This window comes from Numida meleagris, chromosome 8, assembly GCF_002078875.1.
Source record: "Numida meleagris isolate 19003 breed g44 Domestic line chromosome 8, NumMel1.0, whole genome shotgun sequence".
Classification (NCBI taxonomy): Eukaryota; Metazoa; Chordata; class Aves; order Galliformes; family Numididae; genus Numida; species Numida meleagris.
In genome coordinates this window covers 1,732,261-1,751,552 of record NC_034416.1, presented here as the reverse complement: position 1 = coordinate 1,751,552, position 19,292 = coordinate 1,732,261, and the positions used below count along the sequence as shown (strand labels likewise).

The 19,292-nt window shown below is 58.2% G+C and overlaps 1 protein-coding gene across 1 annotated transcript in view; it reads left to right on the top strand.

Moving 5' to 3' along the window:
* Positions 1–18,642, top strand: part of MID2 (midline 2) — a 43,893-nt gene extending 25,251 nt beyond the window's left edge. The window contains exons 2-9 of the mRNA XM_021406308.1: positions 1,005–1,100; positions 4,090–4,197; positions 7,201–7,349; positions 7,712–7,839; positions 8,289–8,432; positions 11,100–11,261; positions 15,536–15,743; positions 16,207–18,642. Coding sequence (XP_021261983.1) covers positions 1,005–1,100; positions 4,090–4,197; positions 7,201–7,349; positions 7,712–7,839; positions 8,289–8,432; positions 11,100–11,261; positions 15,536–15,743; positions 16,207–16,609 — 1,398 coding nt within the window. The 3' untranslated portion in view covers positions 16,610–18,642. The remainder of the gene's footprint in view (positions 1–1,004; positions 1,101–4,089; positions 4,198–7,200; positions 7,350–7,711; positions 7,840–8,288; positions 8,433–11,099; positions 11,262–15,535; positions 15,744–16,206) is intronic.

The following is a 19,292-nucleotide window of genomic DNA, read 5'->3' as shown; positions in this document are numbered from 1 at the left end:
GCTCGGTGAGGTGACGGAGCTGCGAGGAGAGGCGGTGGCGGAGCTGCTGGCTGCTGGCTCTTGCATTATCGCCGCGGCGCTGCTGTGCAGGGCGCACTCAGCTCAATGAAGGCACCCTGAGCTGCACTGCTGCCTTTCTCAGCCCGTTTCGGCGTTGTGCTTTACCAGCCACTGGCCAGCAATTTGCAGGGCTGTGAGCGAGCAGGGAGTATTTTAGGAGCCGGTGGTTTTCAGGAATGAATGCTTTGCCTGTGCTTTATGACTATGATTCAAGCTGTCTTGGCTAGCTCGCCCCCAAATTAGCGGTGCGTGCAGAAGTTTATGGGTCTGCTGGAGCCGTGGTGGAAGCCTCGGGCTGCACTTTCTTGCCGGGTATGAATAAAACACTGCGGGGATCCTCTCTCAGCCCTGGAGTTTCAAATATTAATGGGCTATCGCTTTCACGACAAGCGGTGCAACAGGTCGCGAGCGCTTTGCCGGGAAGCGTTTCCTCTTAGCGAGACCACGGATTTTAATGGCGATGCGGTGTTGCTTAAATTATGGATAGCCCAAAGTGCTGGTCCACTGCGTGTCCACGGATAGCAGCGTCTTTGTGAGCGGGCTCTCCCTCCTCCATCATCACCGCACAGCCCCATGAGCACTGAGCAAAGCGCAGTGTGGGCAGCCCCGGCTTCCTCCCAACCCTTCATCTCCATTGCCAGCTGAGGATGAGGAGGGGTGGAGAACTGCAGCCATTCATCCGCAGCAGGCAGGCTTCCCAGCTGGAAATGGAGGTGGAAAAGCTCCTTGTACCCATGGGAAGAGGAAGGGCTTGCTGGCAAGGGCTGTCTGTCTCTGCTGGGTCTGGGCAGCCTGTGCCCAAGGTCAGCCAACTCTTTGCTCCCTCCCGCGGCACACTGGGTGATGCGTGGTCTGGTTTGCTGGATGCAGTCCTTTGGCTTTGCTCATCTTGTGTTGTTTTTGTCTTCTCTTCTCTCTCCTTTCCTGGTTTTCTGGACGCGCAGCAAACCCTGGAGACGAACCTCACCAACCTGGTTAAACGCAACAGCGAACTGGAGAACCAGATGGCCAAGCTGATACAGATCTGCCAGCAAGTGGAGGTCGGTGAGCGCAGCGCGCGGTGCTGGGGAGCTCCCAGCTCAAGCCAGGGGGGTGCACAGCCTCTCTCCCACCCCCTCCCCCAGCAGAGGGACTGCAGATGGGGTGGGATAGGGTTCAGGGATCAGTGAGAGGCATCGCCTGCACTGAACTGCTTTGGAGATGTCAGTCCCAAATGATGGAGGACTCCTCACAGGTCTGCAGGGTGGGAAGGGGGAGGTGCTGGTGTGACTGTGAGCTGCTGGGAGGAGGTCTGTAGGCTCTGTTGCTTTATATTTCTATGTGTTCCTGTAGCCTGTAGTGTCCTCCTGGGGTCAGCTGTGCTCCTTTTCCCTCTGGAGCTCAGTTGGAATCTGATGGGGAGGCTGATGGGCGTTGAAGTGCTGAAAAAATAGTGTCTGCAGCATCTCAGAGAGCAGGACCCGGACATCTGTCCGTCCCCCCAGCTGGCCAAATGCAGTCATGATCCTGGAACCAAAGATTCTGCAGGTGCAGGCAAGGATGCAATGTGAAGCCAACAGCTGCTGGCAGGGATCTGGGGGCTCAGCGGTGTGCTCTCACCTGGGGGACGTTGTTGGCTGCAGCAGGTCCCCACCACAGGAGCAAAGCCAGGCAGCTGTGGCTTGGAAAGGGACAATTGCAGTGGTGCTGGGAGCATCTGGGCCTGCAGTGGTGGTCCTCAGCGGGCTGGGGATGCGGTGCAGCCCTCACCTGTGGCACAGGGCTGGCGTTCCCATCACTGGGAAGAGCCTTCAGCCCCTTTGAATGGAGGAGCTGAGCCTGCTGCTGCAATCACAGCTCTTTTGAGTCTCTCATCCTCTGAACCTCTCAGTGGGTGTTGTGCTCATCCTCCAGCAGCCCGCAGCGTGCCTGCACACGGCCCGTCCTCTCGTCTCTGTTGTGGCCTCGCTTTCCTTCCTGCTCCCAAGCAGAGGCGGTGTGCCTCCCCGCATCCTTCCTGCTGTCAGGACAGCGATTGCCATCTCCCCTGCTTGCTGGGGCCGACGAGCAGCGGTGGGGCCGATGGCAGCAGCACGCGGAAGGGCTTTGTGCAGGGATTACAGGAAAGCGCTGGCGGGAGAGAGGAGATCACCTTTAATCCCACCAAAGAAAGGGGCTCGGGCCGACCTTGCTTGCTTTGACCACTTGATCTGCAAAGCCCCTCGTGTTTGGACGTGCACTCGGGCATCCCTTGTTTGCATTTGCAGGGGAGCTCGGTGCCAGCAGAGCAGTGCTGCTCCTTGCTGCTCCTTGCGCTCCCATGAAATGTTCAGCAGGAAGAGGGCAGCTAATTCCTCGCTGTAGTTTCGAAGTACATATATCAATTAATACCAAACTCATTTGCAGCTTTGTTTGCTGAAGTGATACATGGAGAGCGGCCGTTGCAATTAATTACTTCTTAATGGGCTATTGATTTTTCAGTTGCTGAATTGAGCAGCAGGTTCCTTGAACCAGGGAGCGAAGGCACCGATCTGCTGCAGGGCCAGGGGTTTTGCCAGTGGTTAAGACAGCGTGAGGGGGATTTGCTTCAGTTTCAGTCACTGCAGCAGGCCCTGGCTTGGGGAGAGCAGCCCTGGGGCTTCCCATGTGCATTCCCAGAGCTGCCTCGCCATCCAGGCAGCTGGCAGGGGTGTGGGAGTGCAGGAAGGCGAGGATGTGGGGATGCAGGGATGCGGGGATGTGAGGATACAGAAACACGGGGCTGCAAGGATGAGAGTATGCAGGGATGCAGAGACTCAGGGATGCAGGACGTGGGGGTGTGCACACACGGATGCGAGGATACAGGGATGCTGCATGCACCATCTGGAGTCATTTCCCCGCAAGGTTACACACTGGGGGGAAAAAACGCTTGCCCGTGGAGCTGCATTTTGCTCCTCACCATCTGCATCTCAGAGATGGGGCCCTGCCTCTCCTGCATCAGCACTTTGTTCTGCGAGTGCTGTGGTCAGCCCCAGCTGCAGCTCTGCTCGGGATCCCTCCCCACGGAGAGGTGCAGCCGAGGCGCGGGGACGGCACTCGGGGGTGGAACGGGGGGGTCTGCGTGGGGCTGCGATTTCTGATTGCACCGCTGCCTCCCTGCCGCTCTGAATCCCAGGTTTGGTTCCCACCCCCCGCCGCTACCTTGCAGCAGATCTTGAAGAATATCCTCCGTTTTTCTCGGCGGAGTGATCCTCGCAGACCGTCAGCTGTCTCCCACTTTGCCGTTGCGTAACCTGCTGGCCAGCTTTAAAAAAAGATCTCGTAGCAAATGTGTTTGGCTCCGGGTTGGCTTCAGAGTTCTCCGCTGCTGGAGATCGCTCTGAGAGCACAACGTGAAGAAAACCAATTTCTGTCCTTCAGTTGGCTGCTTAATTTCAGCAGCAGGGCTCGGGTCCCTGTCTTGGTTCCCGGCAGGCCTCGTGCTCCCGGCACCACTGGGATTCCAGGTGGGAACATGGACACGGGGGAACCTCAGGGCTTCGTTCCATTTCCTTGCTGCTTTGCTTGGAATGAAGGTCGGAGCTCTATTGCTGCAGGTGGGGAAGGAAAGCTGAGGGGGAGAGGGCCCTTCCTGGAGCTCCTCGCTGAGCGTGGACGTGGCCAGGGCAGTTCTGCAGCCATTGACTCTAAGCTCTGGCATATCCGTGCAGTGGGGTGTATTCCTTCACCAGCAAACCATCAGTACTGGGGTGGGGTCAGGGAGGGAGGGCTATCAGCAGCAGTCTGGGAGGTGTCACGATGCAGAAAGCTGTGTTGGGTGCTCACTCCTTTCCCCCTTTGAGTGTAGAAAAGGTGGGGGCTGCCAGAGGGGCTCACATCCCACTTCCTATCCCGGCTGATGGAGTGAGGCCACCTGCATCCCCCGGTCTTTTTCAGAGAGCAATGTCCCCGTGGTGGCACCTCGGCAAGATGCAGCCAGCCCTGCAGCCCCTGCATCACATCCCTCCCGCTGCCGGCTGCCAGCCCCGCTGCATCCCTCCAACCATGCATGCCTTTGCTTTCCCTGCCCAGGTGAACACGGCCATGCACGAGGCCAAGCTGATGGAGGAGTGCGACGAGCTGATGGAGATCATCCGCCAGCGCAAGCAGGTCATCGCCGTCAAGATCAAGGAGACGAAGGTAGGCGCTGCACGGGTCCCCAGGGCTCCTCCTGCAAGGACTAGGCTTGCACAGTTGCTTGCATCAGCCCAGACGGCTTCCTCGGGGCTTTTGTATCCCTGCAGTCCTGCTATAATAATGTAGAATTAATATTTAAGGGCCATCCGAGCCCTGCGCTGCGTCGTAGCCCTAGGGAAGTTTTCCTGCCTTCCTGAGCCTGGGTGTGCTTCGGGCTCCTGCTCCATGCATCCATCACAGCACCCGTAGCTGAGCCGAGCTGTTCATCCTGCCAGGAGCAGCAGCACCCAAGCACTGGGGTGTCTGCACGCAAGGGCTGGGGATCAGCTCACCCCACGTGCCTCCATGCAGAGCCAGCCAGCGTCACCCCAGGCACCGTGGACCCTCTTCTGCAGCAGTGGAAGCTTGAAAACGTGTGCTTTCATCCCAGCCACTTCAGGAAACATATTTTATGTAACGGTGCCTTCTGCTGGTCCATCTGTCTGTCTGCCTCTCGCTTCCCACCCTCTCCCCCGAACGCTTTTTGACCACGTTGTCCAGTTTCAGGCGGGCTCGGCAGAGTGCTGGCGCTCAGAGCTGGAGCTCCAGATTGGCTTCTGGGGAGAGCAGAGAGGCTCCGACGCGTGCCCTGCACCAGCAGCAGCAGCAGCTTGGCTGCGTGCAAGCTCAAAGCAGCGAGCTGGTGCCTGCACAGCGGCAACTCCAGCACCACTGCTGCTCGAGCATGATGTGGGGCTGGCGGCGGTGGGGCACGGGGGGAGGGAGCTGAGGGCACAGCACAGCCCCTGGGAGCCCCTTCTTGGTGCTCCTTGTGCGTCCCCAGGGCTCCCAGCATCTCTGCTCCGAGCTGCTCAGGATGGGAGGTATGAGATACGCGGTGGTTTCTAAGCAGCCTTTCTCAGGAGCCTGAGCTGCAAACACCGGAGAATTTAACAAGCATGAGCAGGAAAAAAAAAAAAAAAAAAAAAGCAGAAAGGAGAGAGCTGGGGCTGGTGGCTGCCTGGGAGCGCTCAGACTGCGCAGCAAGGAGCAGCGTGCTGAATTACCTTCGGGTTCTCCACTTCTGGGCTGCTCTTCTCGATGAGAAGCCCAGCGCAGAGCGTGGGTGGCTGCTCGCTCCGCAGACAAACCCCTCTCTCATTTACAGTGGAAAAAGCATCAGCTGTGCAGGGCAGGCAGCATGAAGCGATGCTCACCTAACACCAGCTGCTGTCCTCCCCCTGCACCCTTTGCCACCGGGTGGGACTGGTGCCCCTGGGGAGGCCATGAGCTCCTGGGGGGGCAGTGGAGGCGGTGATGCCGTGTGGGGACACAGGAGAAGTGGCTGCTCCATCCCCATGTGCCAGAGCTCCTCTGCCTTCAGACAGCATGGACCAGAGCTGCAGCCTGAGGCTTGTGAAGCTTGAGAATCCCCAGAGATGAGCGCTGCGGGCTCTGCTGTCTGCTGGGCTGTGGGCAGAAGGAGCTGGTGCCTGGGCACGCCATCGTAGCAAGGGCCAGGGCTGCGGCTGCACTCTCTCCTCTCTTGAAACTTGTCTTTTCATTTCTCAGCTCTCCTTTGGGTAATTTTCATTTCCCACCTGGTCTTAAAACAAGCCATCTCTCGGCCCACTGAGCACCAGCAAACCTCCCTGCCTGCCCTGTGCAAACAGCCCTCCAGAGCTGTGCCCGCCTGCTGCTAGCTGTGGCCAGCCCCCTGCAATCCCCACAGCCCCAGAGCATCCCTGGGGCATCGGCTCTCCCAGCCATGCTGCTGAGGGGGTCACTGTGCTCCCCACCGTTCCCTGCAGGCTCATTCTTCATTGCCTCTTATTCACACATGGAGAGCTCGTGTGTAGCAGGGACGGAGCATTCTCAGCGTGCCACAGCTCCGTCTGCCGTGTCACAGGGAGCAGCAGGAGCCTGTGGGTGCAAAGAGGGATGCAGAGGGACAATCCTCAGCTGGAGCAGTTCAGAGCTCATCTGCTGGCTTCCCACCCCAGTGCTGTATCTGCAGCTCCTGCAGTGGTGCTGGAGCTGGGAACCCGCTGCCCTGCGAGGGGCCCAGTATGAGCGGCACATCAGTGGGATTTGCTGGCTGGGGATGTGGTGACAGCGCTGACACCTGGGAGAGCAGCTCCAGCAGCTGCTGTCAGCTCCCAGCGCTCCAGCTCGGCTGCTTGACGAGTCCTGGGCACTGTGGGCACAGACTGACAGCGTGCCGGGGGGAGTGTGGGGTGAGGTGGCAGCGCGGGGGGCTTTGGATCTAAAAAGATGAAAAACAGAAGGAGGGATTCACGTCAGGATGAGCTGTGTGCAGGTGAGCGGCGCAGGGCACCCACCAGCTGTGCCCCTGGGACGTGGGGTGGGAAGGCTGTGCAGCACAGGGGATGAGGATGGACACGGACCCCCGTCATCGCGTTCTCGCAGGACAAGTCCATGGCTGTGGGTGTCTGCTAAGGAAGTGAAGGGTGGTGGTGGCTTTCTGGTTGGTGCTGTTCTAGTGGGGCATTTGTTTTGCTTTCATGCCCAGTGCCTTGCAGGAGAGCCCCAGGCAGCTCGTTGTTCCTCTCAATATGCCTTTCCAGGTAGAGGCTGACTTCCAGCCTGGCTGCTGGGGCAGTCCTTGCTGCATGGTGGGAGTTTCTAAGGGGTTTTCACCGAGCTTTTCCCCCCAGAAGTTCTTCTCAGAAGTGACATTTGGTCTGGTTTCTTTGCTCCCTTGAGCACCGGTGGCACTCCCATGAGAGGCATCACCAAGCCTGGTGTCTTTGCTTCTTCCTTTGTGTCTTGCTTGGTGCTGTCTATCAGTAAATACCCCCAGAGGAGCCCCACACGAAGGGGACCAAGGGGCCAGAGTGTCCTGGAGTGGGTCAGCGCGGTACAGGACTTGTGCAGTGCTGGTGGGGGTGGAGCAGAGGCCTCTTTGCCCTATGTTGGGGTGCACGCTGGTGCCTGGGCTGCTGCTTTCCCAGCTCCCGTGGCCATCCCGCTGAGCACCGCCGCCTCGCCGTGCTCGCCCCGCAGGTGATGAAGCTGAGGAAGCTGGCCCAGCAGGTGGCCAACTGCCGGCAGTGCCTCGAGCGCTCCACGGTCCTCATCAACCAGGCAGAGCACATCCTGAAGGAGAACGACCACGCGCGCTTCCTGCAGACGGCCCGGAACGTGGCGGAGAGGTGGGTGGCAGCAATGATCCCATTGTGTCCCCAGAGCGCTGCCCTCGGATAACTCTGCTGGCGGTGCGTGGCGGGGCAGGAGCCGCGTGGCTCATCTGAAGGGTGCTGAGTGTGTGCTGAGGATTGCAGCCTGGCTCCCCAGTGGGGGGACAGCAGTGGGAGCACCCATGTGGGGAGAGCCAATTTGGGGCCCCAGCGATGGAGCCCCCAGCTCTGTGCCCACTCCCTGCCACCCCACTTGTCCTGCTGTCCCCTGATGCCATGCCGTGTCACCGTGGGGCTGCTCACCCCCTTCCCGTCGGCTGGGATTCGGGAGCAGAGTGCACCCCGATGCGGATTGATGGGCTCTTTTCTCCTTTCAGGGTCGCCATGGCAACTGCATCCTCTCAAGTTCTGATACCAGATATCAATTTTAATGACGCCTTTGAAAACTTCGCCTTGGATTTTTCCAGAGAGAAGAAACTGCTGGAGGGGTTGGATTATCTCACCGGTGAGTGCATGGGCACCTAACCCCTGCTCTGCCCCCCAGCATTGCCTCTTTCCCCCCACCGAGCGCTGGGAGAGGGGATTTTAAAGCAGGTCAGTAGCAGGTCACAGCAGAGCGGAGGCCACCAGGCTGTCCCCAAGGCGGTGACCTATCCCCATTGTCCTGTTGGCACCGCAGGAGTTCAGAAAGTGGGGAAAAAAGGATGCTCTCCACCAGCAAGGGAGGAGGTGATGCCCTCAGGGTGGGCGTGGGGAACAAACTGGTTACTGTGCCGTGCTGGGGCTGGAGAGCCAGGGGGAGGGCTGGGGGCTGCTGGGGGCAACGGGGACGTTGTTACTCAGTGGCTTGTAAAATGAGGCTCCGCTCCCTGCGTGAGCCCCATAAAGAGCAAAAAAAAGCCCAGTGCGTACGACAACGAGCAAACGCCAGCTTGCTGAATTCAATCCCTGCAGCGCCCAACCCGCCGTCGGTGCGCGAGGAGCTCTGCACCGCCTCCCACGACACCATCACGGTCCATTGGATCTCGGAGGACGAGTTCAGCGTCAGCTCCTACGAGCTCCAGTACACCATCTTCACCGGGCAAGCCAACTTCATCAGTAAGTCGCTGCTGATTGAGCAGACCCCAGCCCGAAAGGAGACGCTGCGGAAGTGGGGATGCTGATCTCACGTCCATGGGAGGGCAGGGCACAGCTGGCAGGGCACAGCTGGCCTCGTGCATCAGCTGGGGGCTCAGATAGAGCGCAGCAGAAAATGCCCAGGGGCAGTGTATCTGTTTAGCTTCCTCCCCTCCTAAAACGATTGCTTGAAAGGACACGTAAAATGATCAGCATCGACTCTCTATAGCTCTTTAGCACCGAGTGATTGCCTTGGCAGGGAGAGGTGGTGGAAAAGGCAGGGCTTGGAGCTGTGATGCCCCAGCAGCCCCCGAGGACGGGCATGTCACATCTGCACCCTCCGTCGAGTCTTCCTCATCAGTCACTGCCAGAAAAAAAATGATTTAAAAGGCAAACACAGGAGCTGGTTTGGTTGCACTCGGAGGAAAGGGATACACGTGGGTTTCCACGGCGAGGCAGTCGATGGCAGAAGTGAGGTTTGGTCAGAAAGCCGAGGACTGTTTGTGATGATTTCCTGTGACGCAGCCTTTTCCCTGAAATTGGAGGGGGTTTTGCGAGGGCGCGTTAATGGGAGCACCAAAGTTCACCTTCCAGTTTGTCCATCCTGGAACGGTGCCCTCGGGAGAGCGCAGCATCCCGGCGGGGCGGCTGGGCACGGCCGTTCTGATCCTGGCTGTACCTCGGGGCGCTCGGTGCTGGGGGAAGGCTGCCAAGTGCCCCGCGCTGCCACATCCAGGTCCTGCTGGCTGCTCCCGGAGCTGATAAACGTGCGTGGAAAACGCTGATGGATTTCCTCTGGGTTGGCCATTGCCTGGGGTTATCCGGTCCGACGGCGTCCGGATGTCCCCGCCCTGCTGCCCCGTGCTCCCCTCTCCTACAAACACCTTTCCTCCGATGTTTTGCTTTTCTCTCCTAGCTCGGTGACCATTTTAGGCATCCCCAGCCTCCATCCCCAAGCCAGCTGCCAGCTGAGGAAGGAGCACGGACCGTTCTGTGCCATTCAGGGGCTGAGAGCCACCAGGAGGTCTTTGCCCCATTCTCAGCACAGATCAGAGCCCGCTCAGGGCTCAGCCCCATGGGATGCAGAGCGTGAACCCCGAGCCCTGTGCTGGTGCCCAGTGCCTGGGGGTGGGATGGGCTTTGGCAGAGGTGAGAATGACACAGCCGTGGTGACGAGCAGCAAGGAAAGCCCGAAGGGGCAGGCATGAGCAGGTGGCTTCCTCGGCCTCCTTTGCTAGCTGTTCGGAGAAGGAGGAAAGAAAACATCAGTAAACACCTCCGAGCAGAAAATGAATAATATATTGTCACTTGCAATAACGTGTCCAGGACTGGGCGATGAAAGCGTCTTGAGTTCTGGAGGAGCTCATGCGTGCAGAGGCGACGCAAAGAGCGCACGGGGCTCACGGAGCAGGGCAGCAGCGGGCTCCCAGCGAGGGAGGTGCCTGCTCACGGCGCACGGATGCTCGTGCACGGCTTCCCCTGCACGCTGCCTTTAAAGCCGAGCACTCGGCGGGACGCCGGCGTTTTGTATAGATAACAAACGCTGCGATAAAAAGGAGGTTTTTCAGCTTCGGCGAGGAGAGGAGCCCTCAGCCCTCAAGGCCTTGGTAGCTTTGAAAAGGACACCCGCTTTGGAGGCTGAATTGCTCCCCGATTGCCATCTCTCAGCTGCCCTGCCCTTTGCAGGGCTGGATCTCGAGGTGGCTCTTGGCTGCAGGGAGATAACAGCCGCCGCTGCGTGCGCTGCAGGAGCAGCTGTGCCTGCGGGATACCGTCGGTATCACCGCTGTCTTATTTTCTACTTCAGATAGCACTGCTCTGCTCCCCTAAGCAGCTTCCATGTGTATTTCAGCCCAAATCCTTGCTGACAACGACTGCAAGCTCTGACTGAGCAAACGGCGGGGGAGGAATAATCCCCCGGGCAGCGTCCCAGCGCTGTCCCCACGTGAGCCTTAGAAGAGCCGAGCGTTTTCCCGGCTCCCGACGCACAGCTGTGCACGCACACGCTGGTGACAGGAGGCTGGAATCCCTCCTCCACCAGCACGTCTTCCCAGCCCACTCCTCACGCGTCGTCTCACGCCTCGCCCCCAGACCTGCTGGATGCGAGGAGCCCCCGGCTCCTACCGCTCAGCTTCAGCATTATCCCTCTTCGTGCTGAAGGCTGCGCTCCCGTGGTGCCATATCAGCCCCAGAGCTGCTTTCTGATAGCCCGGAGTGCCTGTGGCTGCAGTAGATTCCATGGGGCACTGGCTGCCCGCAGCCCCTTGGTGCCAGCTCGGCTGTTGCCCCTAGAACTCGCGGCTCCCTTTTCCCCTGGGGGTTTTTTCTTGCCCTGGTCGTGCTGCTGGGACCTGCTGCACGCTGCAGTGCTTTTCTCCTTTCCTGTAGCACCGTGTTGTGGAATCGCAGAGCGGCTTAGATTGGAAGGGACATTAAAGGTCACGGAGTTCCAACTCCTGCCGTGGGTTGTAAGGTGTCACCCTGTCTTTAATACAGCGCTACATGTTCAGTATATCCAGAGAACAAACCCCTGCAGCATTAGGACTTGGGGCCTCCACGGTCTCCTAATTCCCTTCTATTCCCAGAAAGAGCCCTTTCCTCACCGTCCCTTACCCAGGAGTAACCCTTTCCCCCTCTCCTGTACGCCAGGTCTCTACAACTCCATGGACAGCTGGATGATCGTCCCCAACATCAAGCAGAACCACTACACCGTGCACGGGCTGCAGAGCGGCACCCGCTACATCTTCCTGGTCAAGGCCATCAACCAGGCGGGCAGCCGGAACAGCGAGCCCGCCCGGCTCAAGACCAACAGTACGTGGGGGGGGGGGAGCAGAGGAGGGGTCCCCCACGGCGCGATGGGAAGTCCAGCGTCACCTCCCTGCCCCGGTGGGACTTGTCTCAGGGCTGTGGGTTGTGTTCTGCTGTCACCCCACGTGTGCCCATCTCTGCTGGGGTTTAGGGGCTCATAGGGTGCAGCTATCACAGAATGGCTGGGTGGGGAGGGACCTTAAAGCCAGCCCAGCCCCATCCCTGTACCGTGGGCTGGGTGCTCCCCCCAAGCCCACCCCGTGGCACCTCCAGGGATGGGGCACCCCCTGCTCTGGGCAGCAGTGCAGGGCCTCGCCGCCCTCTGAGCAAAGAATTTCCGCAAAGAATCTGACCCAAATCTCCCCTCTTTGAGCTCAAAGCCATTCCCTCCAGCCCGGCGAGCCCAGCGCTCCTCCGGTTTTCTCTCCCCGTGACGTTGCAATCACTCCAGGCTTTGAAAGCTCTGAGTGGGCTTTTGGAATGATTGATCGCCTCCGCCTCCTCGTTTTCTTTGCGCAACCTGCGCAACTTTAAAGGAAATGAGCTGAAGCGGAGTCGGTGCGCTGCTGGGGATGGGGGGAGCTGCCGAGGTGCGGGCTCCAATCCCGTTCTGCCTTGTTTGTTAACAATGCATCCCTCCCACGGCTGCTGTTTTTTAAGAGCCTCCTTCATGCCTTGAGAGGTGCTCGCTGTGGAAATAAGAAGCTGGGGGCTTGACAAGCCGGGAGCGGTGGTGTGACACAGTAGCACGGAGGGGAGCAAAGGCTCTTGCTTCAGCATCTCCCCGAGGACAGGGCTCGCTCTGGGGTTTTTTTAGCCAAGTGTCATTGGCTGGAGATAGGGACACGTCGCTTGGCAGCTGAACTCCAGTTAGGAGAATAAATAAGTGCCCGGTCGGGCTTTGAGCTCCCCTTGTCTCTCAGATGTGTCTGCAGCAACTTGCTGCATTTGTTAAAATCTGGAGCAGGCATCGCCTGAAGCGCTACACAAATTATCTTGTGTTTCTGTGGCTTTGAGGAGCTCCTTCCTCGGGAGCGAGTGGCCGGGCAGTGCTCCCGGTGCCTGCAGCTCTGCTGCTCTTTGGGCCGCCAATGGCTTTCAGGTTTTTAGAACAGAGGGTTGTCGTTCTGGCAGCAGGGGTGGGCTCTGCGCGTGAAGAGGGCTCACTGGTCATGTCTGGACAGATTTCTGGGTGATGGTGGTAGCTTGGCTTCGATGGGTTTTTTGGGGCTGTGGCTGGTGCCTCGCAGCCTGTTCCACCTCTCCCTGCACCAGGACGTGGGGAGCTGGATGGAAAGGGGCAGCGCCCATCTGGGACGGGGAGATGGGAGGAAAGGGTCCGCAGTGATTTGCCAAGGGGATGCCTCCTCTTGAGGCTGTGTTTTCACAAAATCACGCAGTCATGAAGGTTGGAAAAGACCTCTAAGGTCACCAAGACCAACCATCCACCCATCCAGCACCGTGCCCGCTAAGCCGCGTTCCTGCCTGATGTCCTTGGGCAGGGGGCACCAAGGAGGGGTGTTCTCCTCCTGCATGCCAAACCTCGGGTCAGGGGATGCCTCCTGGTGCTGAGCATCCGGCACAAACCAAGCTCTGGGATTTTGTGTGAGAGACCAGTGGGATTGCTGTAATCCCTGTGAACATGGTAGATGGTTGTGCCCTGCAACAGTGGGTGCTGGAGAAAGCCCCATCTGGGGGTGAAGGATGGTCCATAGCCCAGAGTTTCCGACAGAGAGCCATGAACGGGCTGGAGTGGGGTGCTGCCCTTGTCACCACGGAGCTGTGCGTGTTCTCTCCCAGTGGGCAATTAGAAGGCAGCATGCGCTTTCCAGCTGCCGTAAGCTCCGCGGAGGTGTCAGCAGTTGGACGGGCAGGGCCAATTAGCATGTTTCACAGCCCTCTTTCTGCTCCCAGAGCGATGTTTGGAGAGATGGCTTTGCCACAGAAGGTCAGTGTCAGGGCACATTGATTTCTGCAGCGTCAGCGCTGCCACTAAATCTGTGTTTTCAAGCTGCCCGAGCAGAAGAGCTGGGGAAAAGGGCTTTGGTCTGGTGACAGGAAGAAACCTTTTGCTGCATCTGGGCTTGAGGAGGTCTTAATTATTAGCAAGTGTCCAAAAGTGGCTCAAACTGCCAGAACACAGGGACAGTCCAAGGGATGGGGGTAATTAAAGCACATGGAAGATGCTCTCCGTGGTCCTTGCCATGACCATTGTGGACCGGTCTGATTCTCATGCCCATTTCTGTCTTTTCCTGATCAGTCTGAGACCTCGTGGGTCGTACAGTGCCTCGTCAGAGGGGTGGGCTTGCTGCAGTGTGAGCAGCTCTGCTGTTAGCAGCAGGAACGTGGCAGTGCTGATGCTTCCTATGGAGCAGGGTGAGATGAGCGCGATCCTGAGCGAGTGTTGGAAGTTTCGTAGGTCTGAATGGATTCGTTGTGTTCCTTCAACTCAGCCTCTCCGGCCTTTGTTCCTTCCACAAAGCTTTGACAAAAGAAAGGAAAGCTGGTGGTGCTGCTGGCCCCTTCACTGCAACGGGCTGGTTAGGTGAGCAGAGAACGGAGCAGTTCACCCAGGATGAGGATGGGCAATGCCCATGCTGGGCAGGGGGCTCTGCCTGCCCCAGCACCAAGGCTTCATTTGCCCTTAACATGTCCTAGTAGCACCATCCGCTCCCTCCTCTCTTGGTCCCACAGGCCCAAGGCCAGGATTTCCTCTTTGCTGCTGACCTCAGAGAGGGGTCATCTCCAGCCACAGGACGCGTGTGCCTCTGTCCTGATGGAGCTGCGTATTTTTATCCCTCCCTTCCTCCAAGCTTGTCGCTTTGTGTTACTGCTGGGAAAAGGCAGATCTCAAAATATTCCAGGGGCTGGAGGAGAGGATCACTCTCGGTCTGCAGCTTTACTTTCAGCCCTCCCCACTCATTTATCTCACTATAAATGAATTTTCTCCGGGAAAATAAACGTGAGCTGCCGGAGCAAGCAGGGAGCGATGTGGATAAGCTCGGCTACAGGGTTGCACTGGAAAGCTCTGCACGCTGCCTTGGCTCTGTTTGCAGCACCTCCTAAGACATGGTTTTCCAGCAGCCTCACTGGAAGCGTTGGCCGGGTGCTGTGCCTCGCCAAGCCTCAGTTTGCACAGCCAGAAAAGCAGGAGGGGTGGCTGGCTGCGTGCTGCAGGGGCTGCCAGCAGTGCCTCCTACGGGCAGCAAGCAGTGGGTTTCAGCTGTTAGGGTGCCCTGCAGCAGCTGCCCCATTCGCTTTGCTCTGTGCTGAACTAGATGGATCCCTCTCAAAATCGTACCCGGGCTCAGTAGGATATTTGTACACCAATGTGACAGGGCCAGGTCCCCACTGCCTTGCATTGCATCGGCAAAGCCGAGAGGATGGGATTTGAGTAGCACCAAAAGAGTTACGTCACCTGTGCAAGCAAACGTCACGCAGCCACGTCGGTTTGGTTGTCTGAGGGCTGCTAACCTGACACGAGAATTGCAGCTGTGTTTGAAAGTCTGAAAGAGCTGCAGAATCCATCACACTTGGCTGTGTTGGAGAAGGAAGGCTGTGCGCTCCCAGCTGGCTCCGTGCTCACTTCCAGCCTCAGCCAAACACGGGCTGGACTCAGCGCCTTTGGTTTGCATCCAAGCCCAAGCTGTCTTCTCCAGGCGTCCCAGCCCTTGTTTGGCAGCGGAGAAACACTGGAAAACCTCAGGCATGTTTCCTGTAAAGTGTAATAGCAGCCTGCACTGCAGGGAGTGAGCTGTGTCGGCTGCTGATGGGGACTTGGGGACATGCTTGATGCTGCACTACTTCTTCTGTGATTCAATATTGTTATAGCAGCACTTAAGGGTCTACTCTCCCTTCTCTCTGCTCGTATAACTCTCATTATTGCTAATAGAGTATGGATCCGTTCAGGGATTCAGGCAGGCTGCGTGCCTTGCCCAGAGTGCTGCGCGGTCCTTAATGGTGTCGTCAGTGCCTTTTCCATTAGCTGGAAACATCCCCTCTCCCCGCCACTGCATTTTACAACATTAACAGAGAGCAAAAGGGAGTGTTTCTGATAAGGGAATGAGGCATATGGATGGGGCAGTGTGCAATAGAAAGGATTCTGATGTTCCCCAGCTCCAGCATGATACACGCTGGGGACATGACCACTATCCCAGCAGCACCTTTGGCTCATAGGGAATATCCCAAGAGCTTTGGGCCAATGTTTCCTGGCACGTTCCACCTCCACAGTGATGGCAACACCCACAAATATTAACCTACATGTCCTCTCCTAACAGGCCAGCCTTTTAAGCTGGACCCCAAGATGGCCCACAAGAAGCTGAAGATCTCCAACGACGGGCTGCAGATGGAGAAGGACGAGAGCTCCCTGAAGAAGAGCCACACGCCCGAGAGGTTCAGCGGGACCGGGTGCTACGGTGCAGCGGGCAACGTCTTCATCGACAGCGGCTGCCACTACTGGGAGGTGGTGGTGGGCTCCTCCACTTGGTAGGCACCCCCTGACCTCCTTCCCTCCGTCTCCTGGAGGCCCTCAGTATCCCCTGAGTTGTCATGGGATGTGCTGGGGTTCAAGTCCACGGTTGCTCAGGGTTGGAGAGGTGAACGCTGTTGTCACGGCTGAGACTTTACATTGGGCTGGCTGTGGGTGCAGGGCTCTGTGGGTGTCTCCTCTGTGCCAGAAGGCTGCGAGCTGGCTCCAACCAGACTGCGAGGCGAAGCGTTATGGCCCTATTTCTCTCCCCTGCTGACCTCACCAACGCCCACAAGGCTCAGTTCATGCCTTGGTGGCACCATCTCTGGGTTCAGGCTCTTGGGTGAGGAACGTGGTCCTGTGCAAGCAGCCAGAGATGCGTCCAGCCTGCACAGGCTGGTGAAACACAACCCAACGCCTACCGGGGTTATGGTTAATCCCACAGCGAGGTCTCTGAGCAAAGCTTCTCCTCTCCCCCAGGTACGCCATCGGCGTGGCTTACAAGTCAGCTCCCAAGAACGAGTGGATCGGGAAGAACTCCTCTTCTTGGGTCTTCTCCCGCTGCAACAACAACTTCGTGGTGAGGCACAACAATAAGGAGATGCTGGTGGAGGTGCACCCGCAGATGAAGCGCCTCGGCGTCCTCCTGGATTACGACAACAACGCGCTCTCCTTCTACGACCCGGCCAACTCCCTGCACCTCCACACCTTTGAGGTCTCCTTCATCCTCCCCGTGTGCCCCACGTTCACCATCTGGAACAAATCCTTGATGATCCTCTCGGGTCTGCCCGCCCCAGACTTCATAGATTACCCGGAGCAGCAGGAGTGTAACTGCAGGCCCCAGGAGTCCCCATACGTATCAGGGATGAAAGCCTGTCACTAGGAGCGACCCTGCCCCACGGTGGCACCGGTGATGCGGGCAGGGGCTGGCGGTGGGCACCAGGAGCCCTCCAAGCCACGGAGCAGCCAAAATGCTCCAACAGGAGGGCACCCACCTGCAGCTCGTTTTATTTTTAAGGGGAAAACGAAAGAACCTCTGAAAATAAACTCCTGTTGGCCAGCTCCACGTGCGCGCGAGGCTCCTGCAGCATCCTCATGGCTCTCCCTGGGCAGATCGTCACGTGGATGGTTTTGTTTTTTCCCTGCATCCGGGATAGGCTTTCGGGTGATGTCCTCAGGTGCCGTGGTGGTCAGGGGGAGCTCTGGTGTGTCCCTGCGGGTTGGGGCTGCAGGGATTGGCTTTCTGGAGACCTGGAGAAGCAGGTGGGACCTGGGCGTCGTTCTGTGGGGAGAGCTTTGCGTTTGGCCAGCATTTGGCAGCTTGCCTGGCTCTGTGGTCCCCATCCCTCCGGCCCGCTGTTTGTCTTACAGGAGGTCCCTTTTCACCAGGGAAACCCCAAATGAGTGTTTCCTGGGAGCTGGGTGAGGTGCTTCGTGCCCCCGGCGCAGATGTTCCTCTGTTGGCTTTGTGTCCGCTGTCTGTGCAGACAGAACGCAGCTCCCGTGCTGAGCAGAGGTGCCCAAAGGCCATCCCCGTGCTTTCTGACCCGAAAGCTCCATTTCAGACCCCAAAATCTTGGCGCTCACTTTGTTCCCCACCGTGGTGGAATCATCCTGTTTCCTCCATGGCAAAGGGCTGAATCCAGCCCTGGTGCCCCAGTGAGCTGCTGCCAGTGCTCCCAGTACTCCAAGCACCAAGGGACTGGCGAGGCCATGGGGCAGCGTGGCCACATGGGATGTGCTGATGCTCGAGCTTTGGTGTTGAAAACTCCTTTTTTTCCTCTGGTCTTGCCTTGGTGGCATCACACGTTGACCAAAGCAGAGACCGCCCAGCTCTGCCAGTCTTTTCCTTGCCTTTTCTTTTTCTGTTGTTGCAATGGGGAGAGACCCTTGGACATTGCTGATAGGAAACTACCTCAAAGCCCAGCCCCGGAGGGGTGGGTGGCCGGCTCAGACAGCACCACAGCACCTGGGGGCTCATCCCACAGCAGGGAGGGGGCACAGGGGCTGAGCGAGGGGTCCCCACCAGTGAGCCACCCTGGGGAACACTTGTCATTAAGGGACACGGGGACTGCATGGACACAGTCGAGAGCACGGGGTGGAGAAGCAGCAGGGTCACGCCTGCCAGCCCCACAGCTAAGCACATGAACACAATTCACTTTACAAGGCTGAGCTGCCATTTTTGGTTGGTTGTTTTGTTCCCAAAGCCCTGCGGGTCTTTTCCCCGTGTGCTGGTCCCAGGGCTGCTCGCACTGCGCCGACCTCCAGCAAATAGCCAAGCACTGGAGATGGATTTCAGCTTCTGCAAATTCGGTGCCAAGCTTTCTGCTAGCACCAGCACCGCTTATTGCCAGGGGACTCAGCGCATCCAGTAAAGCACACGAGCCATTACCGTGACGTTTGCACCTGATGAAATTGCACTAATCGCTGCGGGATCCCCGCGCGTGTCTCCTTCCCGCGGTGTCTGGGTCAACCATGTTGTCCTCTCCTGGTTGAGGAAAAGCAAAACCCAGCACTGCCGGGGAATGGGAGCTGTATCCCCTCCCTGCTCCTCACCCCGCTTCAGCCTGTGCCCCCGGCCCATGTCCCCCTGACAAAGCCCGACCCGTGCGCGATGGCACATGAGTGGTTGTACCCACCTGGGCTCTGCGCCCGCGGTTATGAATGAGCACGTTTCCCACGGGTAGGTTATGAATGAGCACGTTTCCCACGGGTAGCAGGGTTGGGGTCCCATGGGACTGAGGGTGCAGCCGGCCCCGTTCCTCCCAGTGACCCCACTGTACAGACTGGGGACGTGGGAAAACCCTGGCTGCCATGTTCTCTTCCACATGTAACATACTTGTTTTGGTTTTGGTTTGGGGGAGGGTTGCTTTACCTTTTTATGTTTTCTTCCTTTTTTTTTGGGGGGGGGAGGAGGGGGACAAATTCTTTGTTAATGTGTATATATATATATAAAAATATAATATAATATATATACGTTACTGAATGTGTCGGTGTGGCAGAGATTGTGTGGCGTCCCTGCTCTGCTGAATGCTCCTTGTGGCCGTCCCCAACCCTCTGACAACACGCAGAATGCAGACCTGGGGGCTCCCGGGCCACAGGCACAGCAAGGAACCAGGCACAAAGACGGAAGGGGCTTTGCTTATGGAATCCTTAAGGTTGGAAAAGACCTCTAAGAACATCTAGTTCAAGCATCAACCCGTCTGCACTGTGAGCATTATGATCCAGGATGGGAAGCGAGCAGCTTGGCACAGCCCCGGGAGCATCATGTGCTCCATGGGGCCGCTCGACCGGCAGTGCTGGGCGTGTTTGCTCTCCTTGGGGACGATGCCACGTGTCCCATGCATCCCACAAACTACATTTCTGATCTTGGAGTGCTGCCCAGGCTTGAGAGCTCCTGGGGGCTGCAGGACATGCGGGATGCTGGAGCCCCGTCCCCAAAAGCCCGTTCATAGGGATATTTTGAAGCTGAGGAACGGTGCAGTGACATTTCCCACTGGTCCCAGCCCAGGGGATGTGAAGGCACACAAGCTGGCAGCCGACAGAGAAAGCCTTTGTGGAGCAGA